The sequence below is a fragment of the Juglans regia genome, chromosome 3 (assembly GCF_001411555.2).
Source record: "Juglans regia cultivar Chandler chromosome 3, Walnut 2.0, whole genome shotgun sequence".
Taxonomy (NCBI): Eukaryota; Viridiplantae; Streptophyta; class Magnoliopsida; order Fagales; family Juglandaceae; genus Juglans; species Juglans regia.
This window is the reverse complement of record NC_049903.1, coordinates 20,422,094-20,445,090: the sequence shown is the minus strand read 5'-3', so window position 1 is coordinate 20,445,090 and position 22,997 is coordinate 20,422,094. Positions and strand designations below refer to the sequence as shown.

General features: G+C 34.2%; 1 protein-coding gene across 1 annotated transcript; it reads right to left on the bottom strand.

Annotated features, from left to right (window-relative positions):
- Positions 1-20,582: 20,582 nt before the first annotated feature.
- On the bottom strand, positions 20,583-22,539 carry LOC108988379 (dihydrofolate reductase-like). Its single transcript, XM_018961626.2, has 6 exons — positions 22,361-22,539; positions 22,063-22,155; positions 21,763-21,861; positions 21,544-21,585; positions 21,238-21,469; positions 20,583-21,126 (listed from the first exon to the last, which is right to left on the bottom strand). The coding sequence occupies exons 1-6, from the start codon at positions 22,469-22,471 to the stop codon at positions 20,918-20,920; spliced, it is 786 nt and encodes a 261-aa protein (XP_018817171.2). The 5' UTR covers positions 22,472-22,539; the 3' UTR covers positions 20,583-20,917.
- Between the last annotated feature and the right edge of the window lie 458 nt (positions 22,540-22,997).

Here is a 22,997-nt window from a genome sequence, read left to right as displayed (position 1 = left end):
AGGAATACTATCCGCTTAGGACTAGAATTACAACTCCTATTATCGAAGATGCTGATCTTTCACCGAAGATTGTACTTAATCCAAATTACTGCTCTTACATACGTACATAAACTAATAAGAGTGCTACTAGGGTGCCGCCAAGCAAGTCACTGCTAGGGGTGCCTCTAGCCAATTTGTTTTTTTTCATTCATATATTTTTTAATATTTTTAAAAAAGATAAAAAATACCAATATGCTAATAATCACATCATTAATCAGTAAGTGAAAGAAAAAAAACGTAAAAAAAATAAAAATAAAAATAAAGAAATTAAATGCATGAGAGGTCAAAATGAGGCCCACTACAACAATTACTACTTTTTCCCGGGAGAGACAGTCGTGGGAAAAAGCATATCCTTAGGGAGAAAAAATTTTTTCCCACCAATTTGTTACGTAGGAGACTCGTGGCATATAATTAGTGAAGAAAGAGTGTTTTCCCACCAAATTCCAAGTTCACAGGAAAACCCTTTTTTTTTCTGCGACATCCGTGATGGTTAAAACCGTTTTTCTTCGTGGCAAATAAGGTCTCATCTAGTATAAGTGGTGGGAAATAACATCATTCTCCATGGAAGAGTTTGTGACAAAAAGTGTTTACCTATGACATATCTTCAGGGAAAAAGTTGTCTTTAGTAGTAAATTGAGGGAAAAAAGTATTTCCGATAAAATACTTTCCTGGAAAATATATTTTGCACCAAATATTTCATTGGAAATACTTATTTACGAAGAAATCTTATCACAGGAAAAAATACTTCAGGTAAAAAATAAAAAAAATTTTGCCACGAGTTGCATTCACGACAAATGCTAAGAGATTTCAGGAAAACAAATTGGAAAATAAAAAAATGAATACTTACCGATACGTTGACATATCAATATTTCACCACCTTGGAAAGTCCAAGCTAGAGAGCACAACAACATCCTTCTTTGTTATTAGACTTGGATGTCTCCATTAGTGAAACATGAACATTACCCTTGTTTGGTTCATCCGAAAAAGTAACCACACTGTACCCAGCTTCAAACCCACCATTGATAGAATCCTTCATATATGTGAGCAAAACCAGGAACAAAGCGGAGAAAGTGAAGAGCCTCAAAAACTCAGAGAGAGAGAGAGTGAGAGAGAAGAGAGAGAGCTGAAGACTTTGGTTTAGTGCACATTGAGAGAAGCGTTGGGATTTTTATGGGAAAAGAAGTAGACGCAAACGAGCAAACCTCATGCTTCAAGGAATACAATTCGCTTAGGACTAGAATTACAACTCTTATTATCAAAGACATTGATCTTTCACCGACGATTCTACTTAATCCAAATTACAGCTTTTCCATACAGACATAACTTATAAGAGTGCTGCTAGGGGAGGTGCTGCCGAAACTTCTACTAACATGGAAAGTAGTAGAGTAATGAGATTTGTGCAATATGGATAATATAAGCTCGAATAAGATAGGACCAAATACCTTTTCAAAAACCAATGAGAATTAGAGCATGACATGCATGTGGATTTTCTATGTATGTGTTACTAATAGATAGATGTTTTTAGAAATGGAAAAAAGTTGGATGCGTCTAGGCAATAGACTTGGAAATGATTATGTACCCTATGCGCATGGAATAAGAACCTTCATTGATTTTGCTCGGGCTTCTACTGATAGTCGAGATTACATTAAGTGTCCATGTTGAAGGTGTAAAAATATGTGTGCGATAGGGTTGGATGAAGTTGAAAATCATATATTTGTGAACGGTATGGATCTGGGGTATACCTGATGGGTACTGCATGGTGAGCCGTTTGAACAGTCAGCAGATGTATTGTTCAGTTATCCAAATTATTTACGGTACATGGATGATGATTATGAGCAAGATGAGATGGAGGAGATGTTGGGTGACATTGGAGCTGTGATGTTTATGGATGAGGTTGACGACAATGCCTCAAGTGGCCGAGAGACTGATTCTGAAAATTTTACTACAATGTGGGAAGATGCAAAGCGCGAGTTTTATCCAGGATGTACAAAACATTCCAAAATGTCGTTTGTTGTGCGGTTGTATAACACCCCCTTCCCGTAGGATGGAGATATTACTAACCTTTAGAACATAATACCCGGTAAAGAGATTCATATCCTGAAATACCTCATTTATTGAAATTCATCAAAACGTTAAAACTGAATTGAACATGATTGTTTTGGAAACTGAATGAAATATAAAAGAACATAAACTAATCCTATGATTGACATAAAAGAAATCTAATTCTTGTGAAAATATCACTTATTCATTCCTAAGTCTTTGTACTAGATCTATTCCTGGCCATCCAGCTCTTCATCATCATAGATATCATCTGCGAGAATTAGACATGGAAGAAAACAATAAGACAAACAAAAATAATGAGTCGAATACTCAGTAAGTAGTACATCATATCGTAAAATATAATTTTTGCCTAACATACATTTAATTTCTATGATACTCTTCATAACTACATACAGCTTCATAGATTTCAATCAAACACCTAACATGACTTTCTGAAAGATTTTACATACATATATCATCACAGACTCACATAGCATACATTTTTATTATTAACATAAGCGGAAGCATATATAATCAAAACATGTAATTGTGAATGCATAATATCTTGGTTATCTTGTCTTGACATGAAGTGAAACACGCTTGAGTGCATGTTTCACTTAACTTACATAACATGGAGCGAAACACGCTTGAGTCCGTGTTTCACTAAACTTGCATAACATGAAGTGAAACACGCTTGACTCCGCGTTTCACTTAGCTTGCATAACATGGAGTGGTGTTTCACTTAACTTGCATAACATGGAGCGAAACACGCTTGAGTCTGTGTTTCACTAAACTTGTGGTTAACCACGCTTGAGTCCGTGGCACCGTTACATTTCTTATCTTTCTTAATGCATGAGATTTGATTAGGCTTCATGAACATTTCTAACATGGCATAATCTTGTACATGGCATAGCATAACATGACATGGCATGGCCTATTCTTGTACATGACATAGCATAATATGATTTAGCATGGCATATTCTTGTACATGGCATAGTATAACATGACATTACATAACATGCTCTGAATGTTTTATGACATTCCAAGGCATACATGATCCAGGTACTACATGAACATGGCATACATGATCTAAGTGCTACATAAACATGGCATATATAATCTAAGCATTTCATGAACATGGCTTGCATAATCTGACTATTCCATTACATGGCATACTTGACTTTGAACTACCACATGAACATTTCATGGCTTGCATAATCTGACTATTCCATTACATGGCATACTTGACTTTGAACTACCACATGAACATTTCATGGCTTTCATATGATTTTAGTAACATTAAATCAATCGAACAACAAATTCATTCATTCAAGCATAATCTCATATTTCATCAACGATCGAAAAGGAAACTAACCTTGACTTACCTCTTTGCGTAGCATAGTTAACAATCATAAGCACATCATATTTTCTTACATAATAATAATATTCACAGTACGCATGCATTTATATGATCATACTATTTACCTCTTAGCGCTGCTTCTTGATTTCCAACTTGCAGCGCGTTACCTATACGAGGTGCTAATCATCACTAACCTTTCTAGAAAGCTGTGTCATAGCATTCTAAATACTTGGAATCATATGTAATAGTATTTATTCAAAACTCATCACATATTGCTTGACTTCTATCTAAACATAACTTAATCATTTTATAAAAATCTTAGTTAAAAGTCGATTGAAATATTAACAAAATAATGGACCCAACAATAGTTTAAAAAAAAATACTTTAAAAAAATACTTTAAAATCCCTTTAGACTTGCTGCTATAAAAATGGTTTGTAAACTTCCCCCTGATTACCATAAATGTGGACCCTTTGAGCAATAACTCTTACAACACAGCCCGCAAATCCAATTTAAATCATATGTTTAATAGAACGCACCCAGCCCATATAGGAAATCAGACAACGTAATGCACAGATTTAAAACATGAAGTCTCCCATAGGCACTGTAGGCTACACTGAATTATAAAGAAAGTCTCTTTAATAGGATTTACAGAGGCCTATGAGCAAGAGTTTTTAAGGGTATTTTGGGAAATCATCCTAAAGGGCATGGGTATTATGGGAAAACTGGTTATAAGGGAAGATATAGGCTACGGGGGGAAAATATTCTCATTGCTTACAGAGGAGTTGAACTGAAACGAAGGAAATGGTTTTACGATGCTCACCGAGAGAAGAAGGCTGAGGCGACGGCGGCTCTGGAGTGGTTGGAAGTGACCGACGATGCGATTGGGTCCTCTGGGCAGTGGTGCAATGCAAGAGAGAGAGAGAGAAAGAAAGAGAGTGAGAGAGTTAGACCGAGACAGTGAAAATCACGGGGAGGGAGAGATCTCGTCAGGGACTTACCAGAAAGGAGTGGTTTCAACGGGGTTGGGTTGGCCGGTGTTTTCTGGCGCCGTGGGTTGTGCTCCGATGTCCTAGGGTGGTCGGTGATGGCTGGGCAGAAATAAGGCTAATGCGAAATTGTTGTTTCTGGGTATTTCAATGTGTGCAACACAGAGGCTTTGTGAGTTTCTTATAGGCGATGGGAGGGAACACCATGAACCTTTAGGAGATTCGCTGAAATTTGAAGTTGCCTAGACTTTAGGAACCTATTCTTACGTGGATACAGTTTCTAAGAGGGTTTGAAGAGTTTGAGTTGGAGTTGATCTCAAACTGGAAACCAAATCTAATACGGGGACTAAGTGGATAGAGTATACGAAGGTTTTAAGGGGAAAGGAATCACTAATTTAATCTATCTGTTAGCACAAATTCTAAAATGATAAAATAAATAAATAAATAAAAATATAAAGACAATAAAATAATAATAAATAAATAAATAAAATACTAGTTGTAAGCCCTAAATTTGGACCCGTATGTTACAAGTTGCTTCACATTAAGTCATTGTGTGGGATGTCGACGAAAGTAATAAGTATGATATTAGACTTATTTAACGAGGTGCTTCCCGAAGCGTCTACATTGCTGAAGAACTTTTATGAAGCGAAATAGTTGAGAAATGGATTAGGGTTTGAGTACAAGTCCATACATGCATGCAATAATGATTGTGTTTTGTTCTAGAAGGAAAACGAGAAGAAACAAGCATGTCCTGTATGTGGAGAGTGGAGGTGGAAGGGTAAGAAAAACGTGCAGATTAAGGAGTTGCGATATTTTCCCTTGAAAGCTAGGTTGTAAAGACTATATATGTGTAAGAAAACAGCTCACGGTATGAAATGTCACGAGGAGAAAAGAGTTAAGGATGACACATATATGAGGCACCCAGCTAACTCACTTGCATGGTAATCTTTCGATAATTAATACCCAGAGTTTGGGATGGAAGCTTTGAACATGCACCTGGAACTCACAACCGATGGATTCAACCCTTCTGGGAATATGAGTACAAGTTATAGCACTTGGGCCGTAGTGTTGATTCCGTACAATCTTCCACCATGGAGGTGCATGAAGGCGCCCAACTTTTTGTTAACTTTACTTATCCCCAACCTGAGATCACTTGAGAATGACATTGATATATTCATGCATCTATTGATTGAAGAGCTGGAAGAGTTATGGGAAACAGGTGCCAGAACTTATGATGTATCCACGCAACATCTTTTCAGATGCATGCTGTGGTAATGTGGACGATAAATGATTTTCTGACATATGAGAATCTTTTCGGCTAGAGTACTAAAGGGAAGTTAGCGTGTCCGACATATAATAAAGAAACTGCTAGTGAGTGGTTAAAATATTCTTAGAAGTTGTTAAAATTGCACCAAATGAGTTGTCTGGGGAAGAGATAGTGGAACAACTGGTACATGTTAGAGAAAACAATTTTGGCAAAGGTTGGGAAAAGAACAAGAGAAAATGAGGTGCAGCATAATTGAATTGGACAAACCGTAATAATTGTTTTGACTTGCCATATTGGTCGTCCTGCATGTTGCGACATAGTTTGGATGTAATGCACATAGAGAAGAATATCTATGATAATATACTGGGTACATTAATGAACATTAACAAAAAGATGAAGGACACGATCAAGATGAGGAAAGATCTTAAGAATAAGAATAAGAATTTAACATAATCTACATTTGTGGGTGGAAAGCAACAGGGTGGTCATGCCACATGCATGTTTTACGATGACGAGGGAAGAGATGATGGACTTTTGCAAATGGTTGCAAAGTGTGAAGTTACCAGATATTTATGTTTCAAATATCAGTAGATGTGTGAGCCCTAATGACCAGAAAATTAGTGGATTGAAAAGTCATGACTGCCATGTATTTTTGCAGAAGTTATTACTAGTGGGAATTCATGGGAAGCTGACATCTAATATACGTGTCACCATATCCGAACTCTGTATGTTTTTTAAAGATTTGTGTGCACGGATAGTAAATCGAGATATGTTGCGAAAACTGGAAGAAGAGATTGCTACTATACTATGTAAATTCGAGCAAATCTTTCCACCATCATTTTTTTATGTCACAATCCATTTAGTAATATATTTATGCCAGGAGGCACTGTTTGGTAGACCTGTGCAGTTCCATTGGATGTATCCAATTGAAAAATATTTGGTTCGACTAAAGTGCACTGCTGGGAATAAAGGCAGAGTTGAGGGTTCATTAATAGAGGCCTATATACACGATAAATGGTTAACATTTTGCTCTCTATATCTTCGTGATATTGAGACACAATTTAATCACCAAGAGCGAAATGCTGATCTTGCTGCTCCGCCTCCACGTGAGGTATCAGTGATTTTCCAGAATGTACGACCCTTGGGTGCACAAACGGGTTCAATTTAATTGATGGAGAGTTGGATAAAGTTCGGTGGTATGTGCTAAATAATTACCGGGAGATTGATGATTATCTCAGGTATGTCGTTGCATGCTTCAAATAATTCTAGTTTCTTCAAGTTTAATTATAACTTTTGTACTCAAAATAGTATTCTTTCGCACTTATATACAGTGAGCACATGGACAAATTTCAGACGGAAGGAGTAAAGAATATAGAGGCAAGACATGAGGAAGAATTTCCCGAATGGTTTAAACAACGTGCATGAACTAAAATTATATATATATACATTTTGAAACTTTTAACTCTGGGTAACTTTTAATAAATATATATTATTTCAATTGTTAGATTTTGGAACAACGCGCTCATAATCCCGAATCAGTTTGTCCTGAATTGTATGCATTGGCCCGTGGTCCCTTAAACAGAGCACTTACATGCACAGTCTCAGGTTGTAGATTCCATACTTTGGACCGTGAACTTAATAGAAAGACTCAAAACTCTGGTGTGTTAGTCGAGGGGAGTCATGAAATAGATGATATTGACTATTATGGTTTCATACGTGAAATTATCTGATTGAAATATCTGGGTGGGTCTGTAACATATGTCTTTAAATGTGATTGGTGGGATCTAGGCAGTGGTCGGATTTTGATACATAGGAATAATCACTTTACGAGTGTCAATACTACATCTAAACGGTACGAAAATGATCCATTCGTATTGGCTTGTCAAGCTACTGGAATGATCCAATGAAAAGCACTGATGAAGATAATGGAGAGATAACTTGGCGAGTTATACAAAAATTTATCCCTCAAAATATGTATGAAGTAGGAAAGAGTGCAAATTACGAGAATAGTAGAGATGAAGATGACACTCCGAATGTAGAGGTCTATCAAGAAGATGGAGAGGGTATTAACTTTTTTGTTGACCTTGGTGCACTCGAGTTGCTCCCCTTGTGTAGAGATGACGTCTCACCCGTTCATCTCAACCCGTCCGTATTAAATGATCATTCAATTCAAATAAGTGAGGAAGAAGAAAAAAAAGAGTCAGAAGAAGAAGATGAATTAGAATCTGGGGGGGAAGTCGATAAGGAGTAAGAAGAATAGGTTGATGACGACGACGAAGAAGTTATTGATGGAGATTATGAAACAAACATGGAAAATACATCCGAAGATGAAGAATAAAAATACTAAATATTTTATTCATATATGTGACTATAGAATATTATACTTTTCATAATTTCTTCTAATTAATTTTCTTTGGTATAATTAATCATTTCCAAGGATGCCGCCAAAACGACAACGAAGAAATGTGCCTCCTCCGTCAAGTCTAAGTCCCGAACCCATTGAGGACTCCCCATCTGAGGAATCCGCTCCTAAAGATCAAGTTAACACGCAAGAGAACAGCAGCCAGTTGACACCTACCAGTACGAAAATGTCATTGATAAATAATTATATAATGAATACTTTGTCTCAATAGCTATATAACTATAATTATACTATTATTATATTGTTGATGCATCCGCTCGTCACGGTCGTGGCTATACACGTGGCATCTCTCTTGAGAAAAATAGAAGACACATAAAACTCAAGATCATCATTCCTGATAATTTTACTGGATGAGTGGATGATAGTGCAACAGCGCTTTCCTCTTATATTGGCATAGTAGTCCGAGCTTATGCTCCATTTTATGTGCACTCATGGCGAGATGTTTCGAATGAGATTAAGTAGCACATTCAAAGTCGTGTGCTGGTGAGTTTACTTTGAGAGTATATTTTTTTCACCTAGATTAGTATATAATGTTTTTTTACCTAATTCACTTATTAGGATGAATTCGACCTCGACTTTGGTTGTAGCGAGGATTTGAGAACTGTGAATGAGTTGATGGCTACACTACTCCGATGTCACAAGGGACGATGTCATGACCACTTCAAGAAGTTTGAGACGTTGGAAGAGGCTGTGCAGTCCCCTTTCCAGCAAATGAAGTTAAACGATTGGAGAAATTATTGTGATCTTTTCTCATCTCTAGATTATCAAGTATTCTACATTTATATCGTTTAATTATCTACATTTATATTCGTTTTATATATTATATGTATATATATTACAGTTAACATTCTTAATTAGTTTTGTAGCACTTAAGTTCTACAAATGCACATAATAGATCCACTTTGACTGTCCATCATCGTGCCGGTTCAAGGTCATTCCACCGTCTTGTTGAAAAAATGGTAGTTAAAAAATTATAGAATTCATTTATTTTTTTGATATTATTTTATTTAAGTACTAACATTATCTTTTTAAAATTGTTAATCTCGCGTTGTTAGAAACGTGATGATCCTGAAAACTTTTTCCCCATTCATGTCTATGCTGCTGCTCACACTAATGAGTGTAGTAAGTAGATGGATCCTACCACTGTAGATAATTATGTAAGCGGTGTTAATTTTGTTAAATAAATTATGCAACATGTGAATAATTTATTTTTTAATTGTATTTCTTTTAATACGTTACATATTGTGTATTTTCTTTCAAATTGCAAAAAAAAAAAAAAATGATGGAGATGCAGTCGGCTTCTGGGGAATCCTCTCCTACTGACATAGACATATTCACACAAGTGCTCAGGCCGCAGTCTAGTATGGTAAGAGGTTTGGGATAATCTTTCAAGCATAGATGTTCATCATCCTCAACCTCATCAACTTCATAAATTAATAATCTTACCAAAGATTTAGAAGCTACACGATGCGAGAATGAGTATATGAGGTCGAGATAGTAAGAGCTAGAGTCTCTCTTAGAGCGACAGTCTCATTTAGAGGTGCGTTTGCAGGACCAACAGAGAGACTAGGAGGAAAGAATACGCAGTGAAATCCAAGAGTAAGTGCAGCGGGAGATGATGGTGTAAATGAAACTTGTTATGTCGTTGCAACAGAATTGCGGTGAGCGAGGAAAGAAGAAGAAATGAATTTTATCAGTGTATATAACTTATTTTAATATATAATTTTGAAACTTTATAAGACATTGTTAGTTGTTAATTGATGGTGTGTAATATGATACAATTGATATGTTTTTAATTTTATGAAATTAGTATTTCTGATCTGTACGTTCGAATGTAAATAAAAAACGTTTGAACATTAGTTCACATTTGAACTAACGTTCAAACGTAATTACATAGAATTGTAACATAACGTTCAAACGTCCAACTCAACGTTTGAACGTACTCACCCTTAAATGAACAAAACGTTTGAATGTTTAAACGATTAATGTTCGAACAAACATCCGAACGTACCACTTGTGTTCAAACGCTTCTTTATTATCATTCGACGTAATGTCCGAACGTTATACCCGTTATGTTTGAACAATGGTACTTTAACGTTCGAATGGATATTTGAATGTATATTGCAGTTAACGCTCGGACATATAAAGTTTGAACGTAAAGATGATACGTTTGAACTATATTCAATGAACGTCAACTTTTGGCATTCGAACGCCAATCGGTCGGGTTGACGTTCGAACGTTAGATTGGACGTTCAAACGTGACTTTCTTTGACAGATCTCAACTGTCACAAAAAAAGAGAAAGTTTGAACATTACACCAAACGGAACACCTCCAACCTCACTAAAAATATTTTTAGTGACGGTTCAACAATAAACCGCCACCAATTATTTTTTGTGACGCACATTAGATGACGGTTTCAAACCATCACCAAATACCTTTAGTGATATTTTGGTTATTTTAAGTGACGGTTTCCTTTGTCACAAAAGACAATTTGTGTTGTAGTGCTTGTTTGGGTCATCCGAAAAAGGAACCTCACCGTTGTAACACCCAAACCCAACCAAGCTCAATTCTATTTATTTATTTATTTTGTTTTAGTTTATTTTATTTTTTCACACATTAACTTCCCTACACGTTTTAAATTTTTTTTTCCGTCTATATTTTTTTTTTACACCAAAGTTTCCTGTCGCCCATGGCATGCATGATCACACACGTCTCTAGTGTATTTTTATCCACTTCATGCACACGCACGACTCTTTTTCCATCCGCACACACGTCTCCTACGACTCTAGGGTTTCTTTTTACGTTCAATCACCTTTATATAATATATATATATATATATACTTTCTACAAAACACCAAGCCACAACACCCTTAGTTTCTTCCCACCATTCGAAAATCAGCCCAACGCCTCCACCGCACACGTATGTTCGCAATATGCTTACACTATGGCTCAGCCTCCATCAAACACTCCACCAAGTTCCAGCCATTGCTACTGTCGTCAACCACCACTCCACTGTCGCAAACGAGACAGCCGAGACACAACTTGGCGTCATTTTCCGTGTGTTGCTGCATCAGGAAAACCAATGCCCATGTGCACGCAGCAGAACAGAAAACCACCCTGTGCGAGTTTCCCCCTGCACGATGGAAGCCACTGGCCATTACCCCGCCCCATGTGAAACCGTAAGCCACCGATAGCTAGCTGTGAATCTTTCCCCAACCCCTTGGAATACTCTGTTTTCTATACCAAAAACAGAGCATCCCGTACGCTTCCTCCCTTTGCCACCATGCACCACCAAGCGACACTAGTAGGTACATGCTCCTGAAACTCCTCCGTGCCCAGCCAACGCGAGACCAGTAGCCGCCTGCATAAAGAGCCGAAGACCTCTGTTTTTACTCCTCCATATTTGTTCCCTCACGGTTGCTTTCTCTCTATCATTACTTAGCTGCTTATCACGCTGCCGAAACCACCCCAGCCACCTCGCCCAGCCTCTTGCCGCCGCCTCTCTCTGCTCCATACCCAGTGTCATTTTCGACGGAGTGCTCAAGTCGCACGATTTTCCTTCTCACGTAAGCCTTTTATCCTCTTGTATTGTTCCGTTTTCGGTCCTTCCCAAATTGCTTGCAAGTTTTCCTTTAATTACTAAACTACCCTTAAATCCTTTCTAAGTTGTGTAGCTTCCGAGAAACCCTTTCGATTAAATTACAGTTTGTTTTTAAAAGAGCCCAAGCTGCCATTGCAAAATCTTTAGAATACCATTGGTGTTTCTTGAACTGTCTTTCTTATATATATATATATATATATATATAACTAGCAGTGTATTTACGTGCGATGCACGTTTGCCCTGTATTAGGTTATTCTAAAATATAAACATCTAATGTAGAATAAGAGAATTTAATGATAAGGTCTATGAAGATAACATAATTAATTGTTTAAGTAAACTATAATTGTTTAAAGTCTCTGATAATAGATTTAGACAGACTATATGTTTAAGCAAGTCAGAAAAGTGAATATTATATAATTGTTTTTTTGGTTACTGAAAGTAGAGTTTAAAACGACTAAATATTACATAATTGTTTCTATAAACATGCATATATAACTAATAAGATATAACATTTGATTATGTCGAAATGTAATTAAATTATATGATTATATTGATTAATTCAATTAGTTTTATTATATAATATGTAATCAGAATAAATTATGAGGTTTTTAATTTAGATATAAATAACAAAAGGAAAAAAAATTTGCTTAGTAGTAAAATAATAGTAAAAGAAGTATAATTACATAATTATAATTTAAAAATATTTTAACAAACTTTATTATTAATATTCATAAAATTTGTATTTCATTATGTTCTTGAAGCATATTTTAAAATACAAGTTTATGCACAATATTAATTTTATTGAATGTGTACTATATTTTATCAAATTATTTAATTAAATTTTTGATTTCTAAAAATTTCAATATTTTACTAATTGATTATGTATAATTATATGGGTAAAACTGTAAATATTGATGTAAGTATTTACATATAGAACTAAATTTATCGGTAGAATTTCTTGTCTCAAGTTTATATATATAAAAACTTTCATTAATACCACTACTAAACTTTTATTTTTTAAAATCTAATAATTATTTAATCGGAAAGTACATCTCTATTATTTACAAACTTTATTATTAATATTCATAAAATTTTTATTTCATTTTGTTCTTGAAGCATATTTTAAAATACAAGTTGTAAAATTCAACCGTAATATTCAATGACCCAAGGAGCATTGAGAAAATTCAGAATATTTTATTTTTATATTATTCTCACATTTTTCATTATTAAAGTAAATCTCTTTTATTTTAAAAATTCTAAAGATATTATAATGATAGAAAATCATTTAGATAAAATGATTTTAGTTAATTAAAAATATTATGAGATTTAAATTATATTAAAAACTCTAATTATTTACATGATTTTAATTTTTTAAAATATTTAATAAAATTTTATCATTTATTTTACTGTTTAGAACTGTTTATTACTGTAATTGTTTATTATTGTTCATGAGTAATGTTCGGTACTGTTTATTATTGTATCACATATTATAGCACTGTTAATTACTATTTGTATTGGTTAGTAGTATTTATTATAAAAAAAATCTTCACTACCTTCTAACACTCTACACTCCATATTATTTTTAATTTTTATTATTTTTTATCAAATATTTATTATATGTATAATAAATAGAAAATTTGAAATAATTTAAAAAGAATAAACTCACAAAAAAATTTTTAAAAAAATATTAAAAATTTAAAAAATTTAAAAAAGTATAAAATGTAAAATGTGATAGAAGTTGTGTAGTAAAATTCATTTATTATTGTGGTACTGTTTATTATTGTTGTATATAGCCGAAATAATTTATCATTGAATATTCACAAAATTATTATTTTATTTTATTTTTCAAGCATCTTTTAGAGTATAAGTTTATATACAATATTATTTTTAATAAGTACGTACTCTATTTTATCAAAATCTTTAATTTAAATTTCAATTTTTAAAATTTTTAATATTTCAATAATTGATTCTGTATAATTATATAGGTAAAACTATAAATATTGATATAAGTATTTACATATAGAAATAGATTTGTTGATAAAATTTTCCTATATAAAAATTCTATATGTAGCCACTTTTATGTTTTATTTGTACATTTTATTAATGTAATTGACTGTGTTACAATTTTAAATATAATTTTTGCTGCTAGTTATATTATCTTGAATACATAAGATTTAAATTTTAAAAATTTATTTTTTAAATTAAATTATGTCATATAAATAATATATAATGTAAAAACCTTCAAATAATTTTTAAACTAATTCGAAATTATAATTTGAAACAGTTCAAAGTTCATGCAGAATAAATATTGAATAAATGACATTAAATAATTGACTTAAAAAATTCTAAAATCAATGAAGCAAAATAAATTATTTCAGTTATTAATTTACAGTATGAAATTAAGAAGTTAAAGGATCCATACTTTTGATACTTTTATGAGTAGCTTGTTGTTGGGATATCTTGTTTCCACTTTCAACTTCACGGAGTTCAACCTATGTAAAAAATTCAACAATATAATATTATAGTAAAAACAAAAGTATAGTTGTAAAGAAAAGAAAAGAAAATATTATTATTGAACATTTTCAGATGGCAAATTGTAGGATATATAAATACTTATTCAATGTATTTGACACAATTATTTTTTCTTAAACTCTCTCTCTCTCGTAGGCGAGTCCGGAGCACGGCTGGTTCTCCTCCAACGCTGCCCGGCGCCGCCGAGTCCCGGCTATCGTCACGGCCAACATCGGCGTGTTCTCCTTACGCCGGCGAGCATCCCTGGCAGTTTCAATGTTCCCCACGCGCAGCCATGGATCTCCTCCGTGGAAGGAGAACCGAAATGGGTTTCTTTGATTTTTTTGAGTTTCTGCCGCCGTACGCCGACACCGACGGTCACGACCACGACGGAGGAGTCCCCCTCAAGGCGGCGACCATCCCAGCCGCCTTCGCAGTGGGCCACGCGCAGCCCTCGGTCTCCCCCACGGAGACCGAACGGAAATGGGTTTCACCCATTTGTTTCACGTTACACCGCCGTACGTGGCCACCGAACCTCACGACCACCACCGACGAGTCCCCTTCAAGGCGGCGACCATCACACCCACCTTCGGAGTCCCCCACGCGCAGCTCTCCGTCTCCCCCACAGAAACGCACACGGAGAAAGAAGAAAAAAATATGCGAGAAACAGGAAAAAAAAAACAAAATGGAGAAGTTAGAGGTGAGATTAGATGAGAAATGCATACCAACGGGTGGAAGAAATCTGAAGAGTACGGGAAATTTTTTTCTTCGTTGAGTTGAGTTTGAGAAATGTTCTGTAAATTTGAATTGTTCTGTAAATTTGAGATCTAAGTGTAGATCTGATATTTCATCTGTTATATATGTAAAGAAGATTAGATATTTTACATGTATAAGATATTTTGCATGCTAACTGAACGAGGAAGATGAGTAAAATCTGAACTGAATATCAGAATAGAATCGGAAGAAGCAACGAGAAAAAGAAAACGTTGTTTTTGTTACTATTCACTACTGTTCATCTTTATATATATATATAAAATGTTAACCTAATAGCTGAGTAATATTACCAATCTGTTTTTGGATTATAGGTCTTTCCAGATATTACCAAGCTGAGTAATATTATATAATGTACTTTCCAGATATTTGTTTTCGAATTATAGGTCTTTTTGGGTTATGTACTTTAAATGGGTGGTATCTTTAGTTTCATAAAATATTATTTTTGTGGAGATAATATTTTAATAATATTGTTAACTAAATGAAGTAAACCTATTTTTTAAGAGAGGAGTTTTTCATGGCGTATTTTATAAGATTTTTAAAGTAGTCTAAGTATTCTATTAATTTATAATACGTTGTCGGTACTTTAGATATTTTAAATATTACTTTTTATTGAGTTTCGTAATTGTCCTAACACTTGTTCGATTAAATCTATTATTCGGTACGAATTCGATTAAGTGGATATTGATGGTTTTAGAAACTGAAGGTATTTTAGGAATTGTGAGAATTTTAGGTTTTGAGGATTTAAAATAGGTTCCTTTAGCAATTTAGGTTTAAATATCGAAATACGTGATTGATTGAAAATTTACGAAAATTCAGTGATTTTTATAGGTGACGATTAATATTTGTTCGGCATTTTGAGGAAATTTTTGAAAGCTAAGAATTTCAGGTATGCGGGGTTCCTATGCTAGACTTTGCATTAAAATAAAATGAGCTGAGGTTATTTTTGAAAAATATACATATTTGATTTTGAAAAGAAATTTGAACTACCTCAGTTATTTGTTCTGCATTACTCATGAGATTCTGTTTAAGAAGAAAGTATTTTCTATCATGACTGGTGTAGACATGAGCTTATTTTTGACATTCTGTTTCCGACCTTTGAAAAAGAGAGCGAATATGAAATTTGTGCATAAATTATGTTGTGATATGATTTTGTTCAGTACTCTGTTTGTATAAGACGTGATTTTTGAAAACCTTTGGCATGACTCTCTGATTCTGAATTTGATTATGTTTCCACTCTGTTCAGTTACGGCCCTACCACGGGTGATAATAGTAGCATACGGCCTAATCACGGGTTACAATAGTGGATACGGCCTAACCACGGGTTATAATAGTGGATACGGCCCAACCACGGGTAATAATAGTGGATACGTCCCAACCACGGGTAATAATAGTGGATATAGCCCTGTCACGGGTTATAGTAGTGGTCTCTGTTTTGAGTGCACACCTTGGTGACAGAGTGACTTATGTTCTGCTTGGCTATCTGCAGATGCACAACCCTACCACGAGGGTTATACATGGCCTCTGTTCTGATATGATGTTCTGATGATGATGGTGATCATTTATGCTATGCCAAAGAATATTTTTGAATGAAATTATTTCTAAATCTTCGCTCTAATATTTTAATAACGTGTTTTGCTTCTGCACTCTGAAAATGAAAATATTTTGTTCTGCATTTTAATTTCTGTAAATGCTCATGTTTACACACTAATATATGTCATCTGCTTACTAAGTTGTTGATAACTCACCCCTTATCTCCATATATTTTTCATATAATTTTGAATATTCAAACTAAGGATCAGATTATGAAGCATTGGGTGAGATGTCTTAAGAATAGTGGGTTAATATCAGAAAGTTTCAATGAGTATTGACGATGTTTGTTAAGAAATTTTATTGTGTTTTGATTGCAGGGTTTTTTGAAGAATTGATTATATCGAAGATTTGATAAATGAGTTTGTGTGATTATTTAAGTTGTAAGTGTTTACGCTTGATTTGGAGTTTTTGGAAGTTTTTTAGCAGTGTTGGAGCTGATTATCAGGTAACATGAGTTAACTCTCCAGACCCTCGAGAGCTGGACGTTACAACCTTACCTAGTTTCAAACCCACCGTCGTTAGAATCCTTCATATATGCGAGCAAAACCAGGAACAAAGCGGCGAAAGGGAAGAGCCTTAAAAACTCAGAGAGAGAGAGAGAGAGAGAGAGATGTAGATTTGGTTTAGTGTAGATCAAAAGAAGCGTTGGGTTTTATACGGGAAAAGAAGTAGACACAAACGAGGATGGTATTTTCAATTTTTTTATAAAGTTATGAAATTTCTATTAGAGTTCAAACTTATGATCTCACCCTACTTTTTATAAGGAGCCGGACATGGACATACCAATTGAACTGTAAATCAACCAATGGAAGGACAAGACTAGACTTAGGGCAGGTTTGGGACCTCAAACAAAACATAAAATTATCATCTCATCTCATCATTACACATTTTTCAAATCCCCATACAAAATATAATAAATAATTTAACTTTTTAAAATCTCAATACATCTTTTTCAAATCCCAAAACAATAATAATATTTTAACCTTCAAAACAAAACACAAAATTCTCATCTCACCCCCCAAACCTACCCTTACAATAGGCAAAAGCACCTTTTTTTGTTTGAATTGAACCAACATTTATTTTTTAAAGAGTAGTGTTACATGTAGGTACAATTTTGTACACAATATTTATTGAGCAGCAGCAAATGTTTTAAGTTCTGTTTCGATGATCATTCTAACTTAAGTATTGTAATAGAATATTACGGTATCCGTACATTTCAACATACCATTTCAGGATTAGCTATATATATATAAACTGTAATTGTTAAAAGAAATGCATATATATATATGTAAGTATGTATATTATGTATTTGTGTGTGTGTATACTTGCATGTGTGTGTGGAAGAATTGAAAATTTCTAAATTAATGAATATACATTGAAAACATTAAGAAGATGGTAGAGATATTTGTGTTAAAAGGTAATATTAAAAAAAATCATAAACTTGAGTTGAGACTTAGAAAAAACAAAGAAAAAGTAAAGAGTCAAGAAATTATTAAAAATATTGAGATTAAGAGAGGGAGAGAGTGAGTGAGGGAAATGTTTAAAGTTACAAAAAAATCAAGTACATAACTACTTTTTAGATTTTAAAATTATATGAATGCTATTTAGATTTGATATTTATAAAAATGTAATCCAAATAGAAGAAAATTACAAAACTATCATTTAAACAATCCAGAATGTAGTTTAAAATTGGTCGAGCCAGAATTTAGAACGAAAGCGAATGAGTGATGTATACATTGTATAGTATACCGGATATTACATCAAAACTTTGGCCATTTCAATCAGAACAAAATGAAATTCAAACTATGGTAGCATTCCATTTTATTAGTCTTTTCTTTTTTAATTTGAATTTTAAATTTTGAATTTTAAAAGTTTCACCATTTTCAGTAGCTGACACATCAACACGTATGATTATGTTAATAAAATTACGAGTATAAATAACATTTTCCTATTTTAAGATGTCTCAAGAAAAAACCTAATCACAAATGATCAGAGAAAGGAAATTACCAAAAACGACGTTCCATAGATAAAGACGAGGATCATACCGCGATATTTGGGATTTACCATAGTACTACTGCATTTTTAAATAGAGAAATTTTATTTACAGTTCTTATTAAGGATTGTATGTACAGACCTTTTATTAAATGAGAAAAAATATTATTTTAAAAGAAATATTTTTATAATTTAAAAAATTTTATAAATAAAATTACTTAAACTTGTATTATCGTCTCCATTTAAAGATTGTACGTAACATTGTTCTTTAAAATAAGCCTCGAGGAAGGAACATCTTGTTTCTTTGTTTTTGGTTCAAACATCCTCGACTGCCCGGCATTGTTTTCAATTCTGACTCGTTAGGTTAGAGATTATTCGTGAGTGCAACTGTGCAAGCAATTCTCATCAATCCTTAATTAAGTTGTTTTGGACAACAAAGGTAATGGATTTGGAAACATTTGAAAGTGTCTAAAAAAAAGACACTTTCGTGATTTTGTTACCAAACTCACCTTTAATAGTCTAAAAGCACATTAACACGTGCAGATACCACACAACTAAACTATTTTTTTCATTATGGAAAAAATTACTATGTCGCCTGAAGTGTGACGATGAAATTGGCGGCCCCATTGACTTGGACAAAAAGCGATTTCGTATTTTGACTTTTTTTTTCGATGACATGGCCAAACAAGGCCACGTCAATGGAGTAACTTCATCGGTATACTTCAGGCGGCAGAGTACGTGGCAAGACCCTTTAATTAATAAAGCTTTTTGGTAAAGACCTACAAACAAAAGACCTTTATGTTTGCTGCAGCTGGACTGCTTCTAACCCAAAATTAGACCCATTATGGCTCAAAGGGAAATGATGTTAGTTTGGGTATTGATGAATATCTTATTTGTTATTTATTATTTATTTTTTATTATTATTTATTATTTTTTTATTATTTTTTTTATTATTATTTATAGAATATTCGAAAAGTGAGCTAATCTCAACTATTTTATAAATAATAGAAAAAAAATAATAATAAAATATTAAATAATAATAAATAATAATATAAAATAATAAATAGTAAAACATTCCACGACCCAAACGAACCGTTCCAGTAGTTGAAGTAGAGCATAGCTCGTAAGAAATAGAAAAGGGAGCATACTGCATGCATGCCGATATAAACGACACTGATAGCTTGTATGTATAGTACTGCGCGCATCGTGGCAGCTTTAAGTCTCGGTCAAATGCTAACCTAGATTGCATTTCAACGTTGAGTTAGTTCAGTTAAGTTAAATTTAATTTTTTATAAATAATAATGAGTTAAATAGTAAAAAAAATTATATACATTCATCTAAACTAAATTTAAAGTGTGATTAGATATTAAAGTAAATTTAATACTTTTTATAAGAAATTGAAAAAAAAATTATAGATCTCATGTAAGAAAATTTTAAATTGAGATAGATTTAATAATTTAAAAGTTAAATGTTTAAATGTTAGATTCAACTTAAAATTAAATTAAATTCAACTTAACTTAATTAAAGTTTACAACCAAACGCAGCCTTACACTCTTAAACCCGATGTTTAACGGAGTAGATTGCTCAGAAAAACACATTAAACGTGATGTCTCAGGAGCTTCCCCTCACCTAACCCCTTTTCTCCAAGCATGATATCTTCAGAGCTTCCCCCGCGCCCTCACCTACCCGGCCCGTTCCTACTCTCTTCCTGGCCTTCTCTTCTCTCATCCCACTGTGTTTGCATATGTTTTGTGTTAGATTATCAATATTGGGATGCATCTCATCATTCTCAGCTTCTGCTTATTATATTATTTTTGCCCATGTTATTCAGCTTAAATCGTAATGGCCTGTATTGAATCATTCATAAGATCGAATTCTGAGATGATTTTCTACATTCTATTAAATTTAGGAGCTTGATCTACCAGAGCAAGATGTGGGCATGACATCGATCAAGTGAACTGGCTATTGGAGTGCTGGAGTATAGATCAAACGGGAAAAATAAGTATAATGCTGCAGATAAACTGTATATAAACGGTTTACTGCTAAAATCTCTCCATAAAACAATGGACAACAGAGTCTGTAGGATTTGTTTTCAGACCCACAACACATCTGAAATATCTCCATCAAACCTTTGTAAGGCACATTGCTCGGATATTTTTTGTTTCAATACTTGTTACATCTTATTCATTGTATTTATATATGGAAGGCATGTGATCAGTCGAGGACAATCCATTCCAAACAAAACGCATTCACCACACATAAACCAATCTGGATCCATTGATTTGAGCTAAAAACTATTGGAAAGAGCACACTTATTTTTCAGGTTTGAGATTTTCAGGCCTTGACTGCCTCGGCAATTTCGAGTTCCCTCTTGTTTATGTCCATTGCACTCTTTTCTTGGTTATTGATCTTACTCATTTCTTCTGGCTTTCTCTCCTCGGAATCAACTTTTACCTCCCCGTTTTCCAGTTCATGCTTCTTCTCAATGCTCTCTCGGATGATTTCTGCTGTAAAGTTGCGCATCTGCCCTGTGGAAACCTCATCTGCCAATTACACCCGGATCAGTCAGGCAGCCAAAACTTCAGTGCTACACACACACACACTCACAAAATAAAAACAGAGATTGAGAAAGAGGATTGAGCAGATTAAACAACCTAATCTGGGGACAGTATGGCCTTGGGGATGCCTTATGATGAGAGGGTTGTCAAAAGCGGTAGCAAGCTCTTGGGAAGGCAGTTTCAACCAATCCTTCTCTCCTATAAAGTGTACAGATTTGACCCTGATGGCATCTTTGTAGGCTACCTCGCATATGCTTGGGTCTCTGAACTTTGACCCTGATACTGATACGAACAGTTTAAAGGGTGGATGCTCCTTCAGCAGCTTTCCCTGATTTCCCACTTATGCTTTCAATATAATGTAGTGAATTTGAGTGACAAGATAGAGTGAGAGTTAAGACTTACTTGTGCCTGGTAGCCCAGCAGAAGGGCTGACAACGTTGCACCCTGCGTAGTAGAATGGATTAGAGTCATTCAAGAAACAATAGAACTTATTGGAATGTAGCAGCAGATTGGAAACTTTGAAGGTTCAAACAAATAGTCGAGAAGGGGAAAGTTGTACGTCAAATTATAAAACTCTCTGTTTTGTAAATTAATGATGTAATTACAAGCTTGGATGCATACCTGAGAGAATCCAAGCAAACCAGCAAAAGGACCTTCTCTTGTTATGTAATCGCACAAGTATGAGATGCATTCCTCCAAGTTTGTGTACTCAGTGAAGTCCTGAAATTAATCAATTAATTAAGGACTGTTCCTTAATTAATAAAAAAATATGTATCCTTGTCTCAATTCCTCTTATTAGCAAAGACTCATCTCATAAAATCAGTTCTACAAATAGAATTGTTCATTCCTTATAAACAGGTCCAATACCTTGTCCACGAATTATTCCTCAACAATTAGAAACAGCAGCAGAGAGATGTTTACCTTGTCAAACTGGAACCACTCGAAGTAAGGTGGTGCGAAGATGCCCTCTATCTCGGATTTTCCTCCGGCAGGAAAAAGACCATCTGGGAACACCTGTGTATGTGGTAAATAAAGCTCTTTCATGTCAATTTCAACGTATCTGCCTAAAAGCCAGGTTTTCAACACTTGCCAGCCATAGCTGCGGTTTCTTCGAGTAAAGAGAACCATTCTACTTCAATTGACATGAAAAATCCAGAAATCCCGAAATGCATAAAGCTGCTGGTAAGCAAGAGAATTTAAGTGGGTTAACATAACATACCAGGTCGAATTGAGCGAAGATAGAAGGATCCCATTTGCTAATTTGCTTTTTGAGGAAACTCCCGCTGGTCCTGAATCCATGGAGGCATAGTATCTTCATCTTCTTCTCCATTTTTCGAGCAACAATGAATAATAGCCTGAAGAGGGGAGGAGAGATTGTCCCATGCTTTTGTAAGGGAAGGAATTAGCTTATAATTTCTAACTACCACCAAATTTAAGGCCCCAACTACCCCCTTGCCGGTTTGTTTGGTGGTGCACGTGCACCCAAATTGTGCGTCATGTCCAGAGTGGAACTGAAATGGAAAACACTACTTTGCCCACTCTATTTGACATTTCTATTTGACCGCTTGTTTTTTTTTTATTTTTTTATTATTATTTTTTTTACTTAGTGATTAAGGAAGTGATTTTAAATGTATTGATGTATTTTTTTTATTTTTTAAATGTATTTAAATATATTAAAAAAATGTAAAAAGAAAAAAAAAAAAAACTACTTTACGCTGGGCGGTAAGCCCAGCGGTCAAGAAGGGGCGGCAGAGTAGCCGCACCCAACTGAAATTGCTAAAGAAACCCGCAAAAATTGGAAAGTTTGGTATATTCTAAAGAGAAAAGCTTGGGAATGGTCCGGTTGTTAAGTAAAG

Coding starts and splice junctions, on each gene's coding strand:
- LOC108988379 (XM_018961626.2), bottom strand. CDS start 22,471: ATGGAGAAGAAGATGAAGATACTATGCCTCCATGGATTCAGGACCAGC. Junction 22,156..22,360: donor TCTTCGCTCAATTCGACCTG/GTATGTTATGTT, acceptor CCACATACACAG/GTGTTCCCAGATGGTCTTTT. Junction 21,127..21,237: donor CCATACTGTCCCCAGATTAG/GTTGTTTAATCT, acceptor TGTAATTGGCAG/ATGAGGTTTCCACAGGGCAG.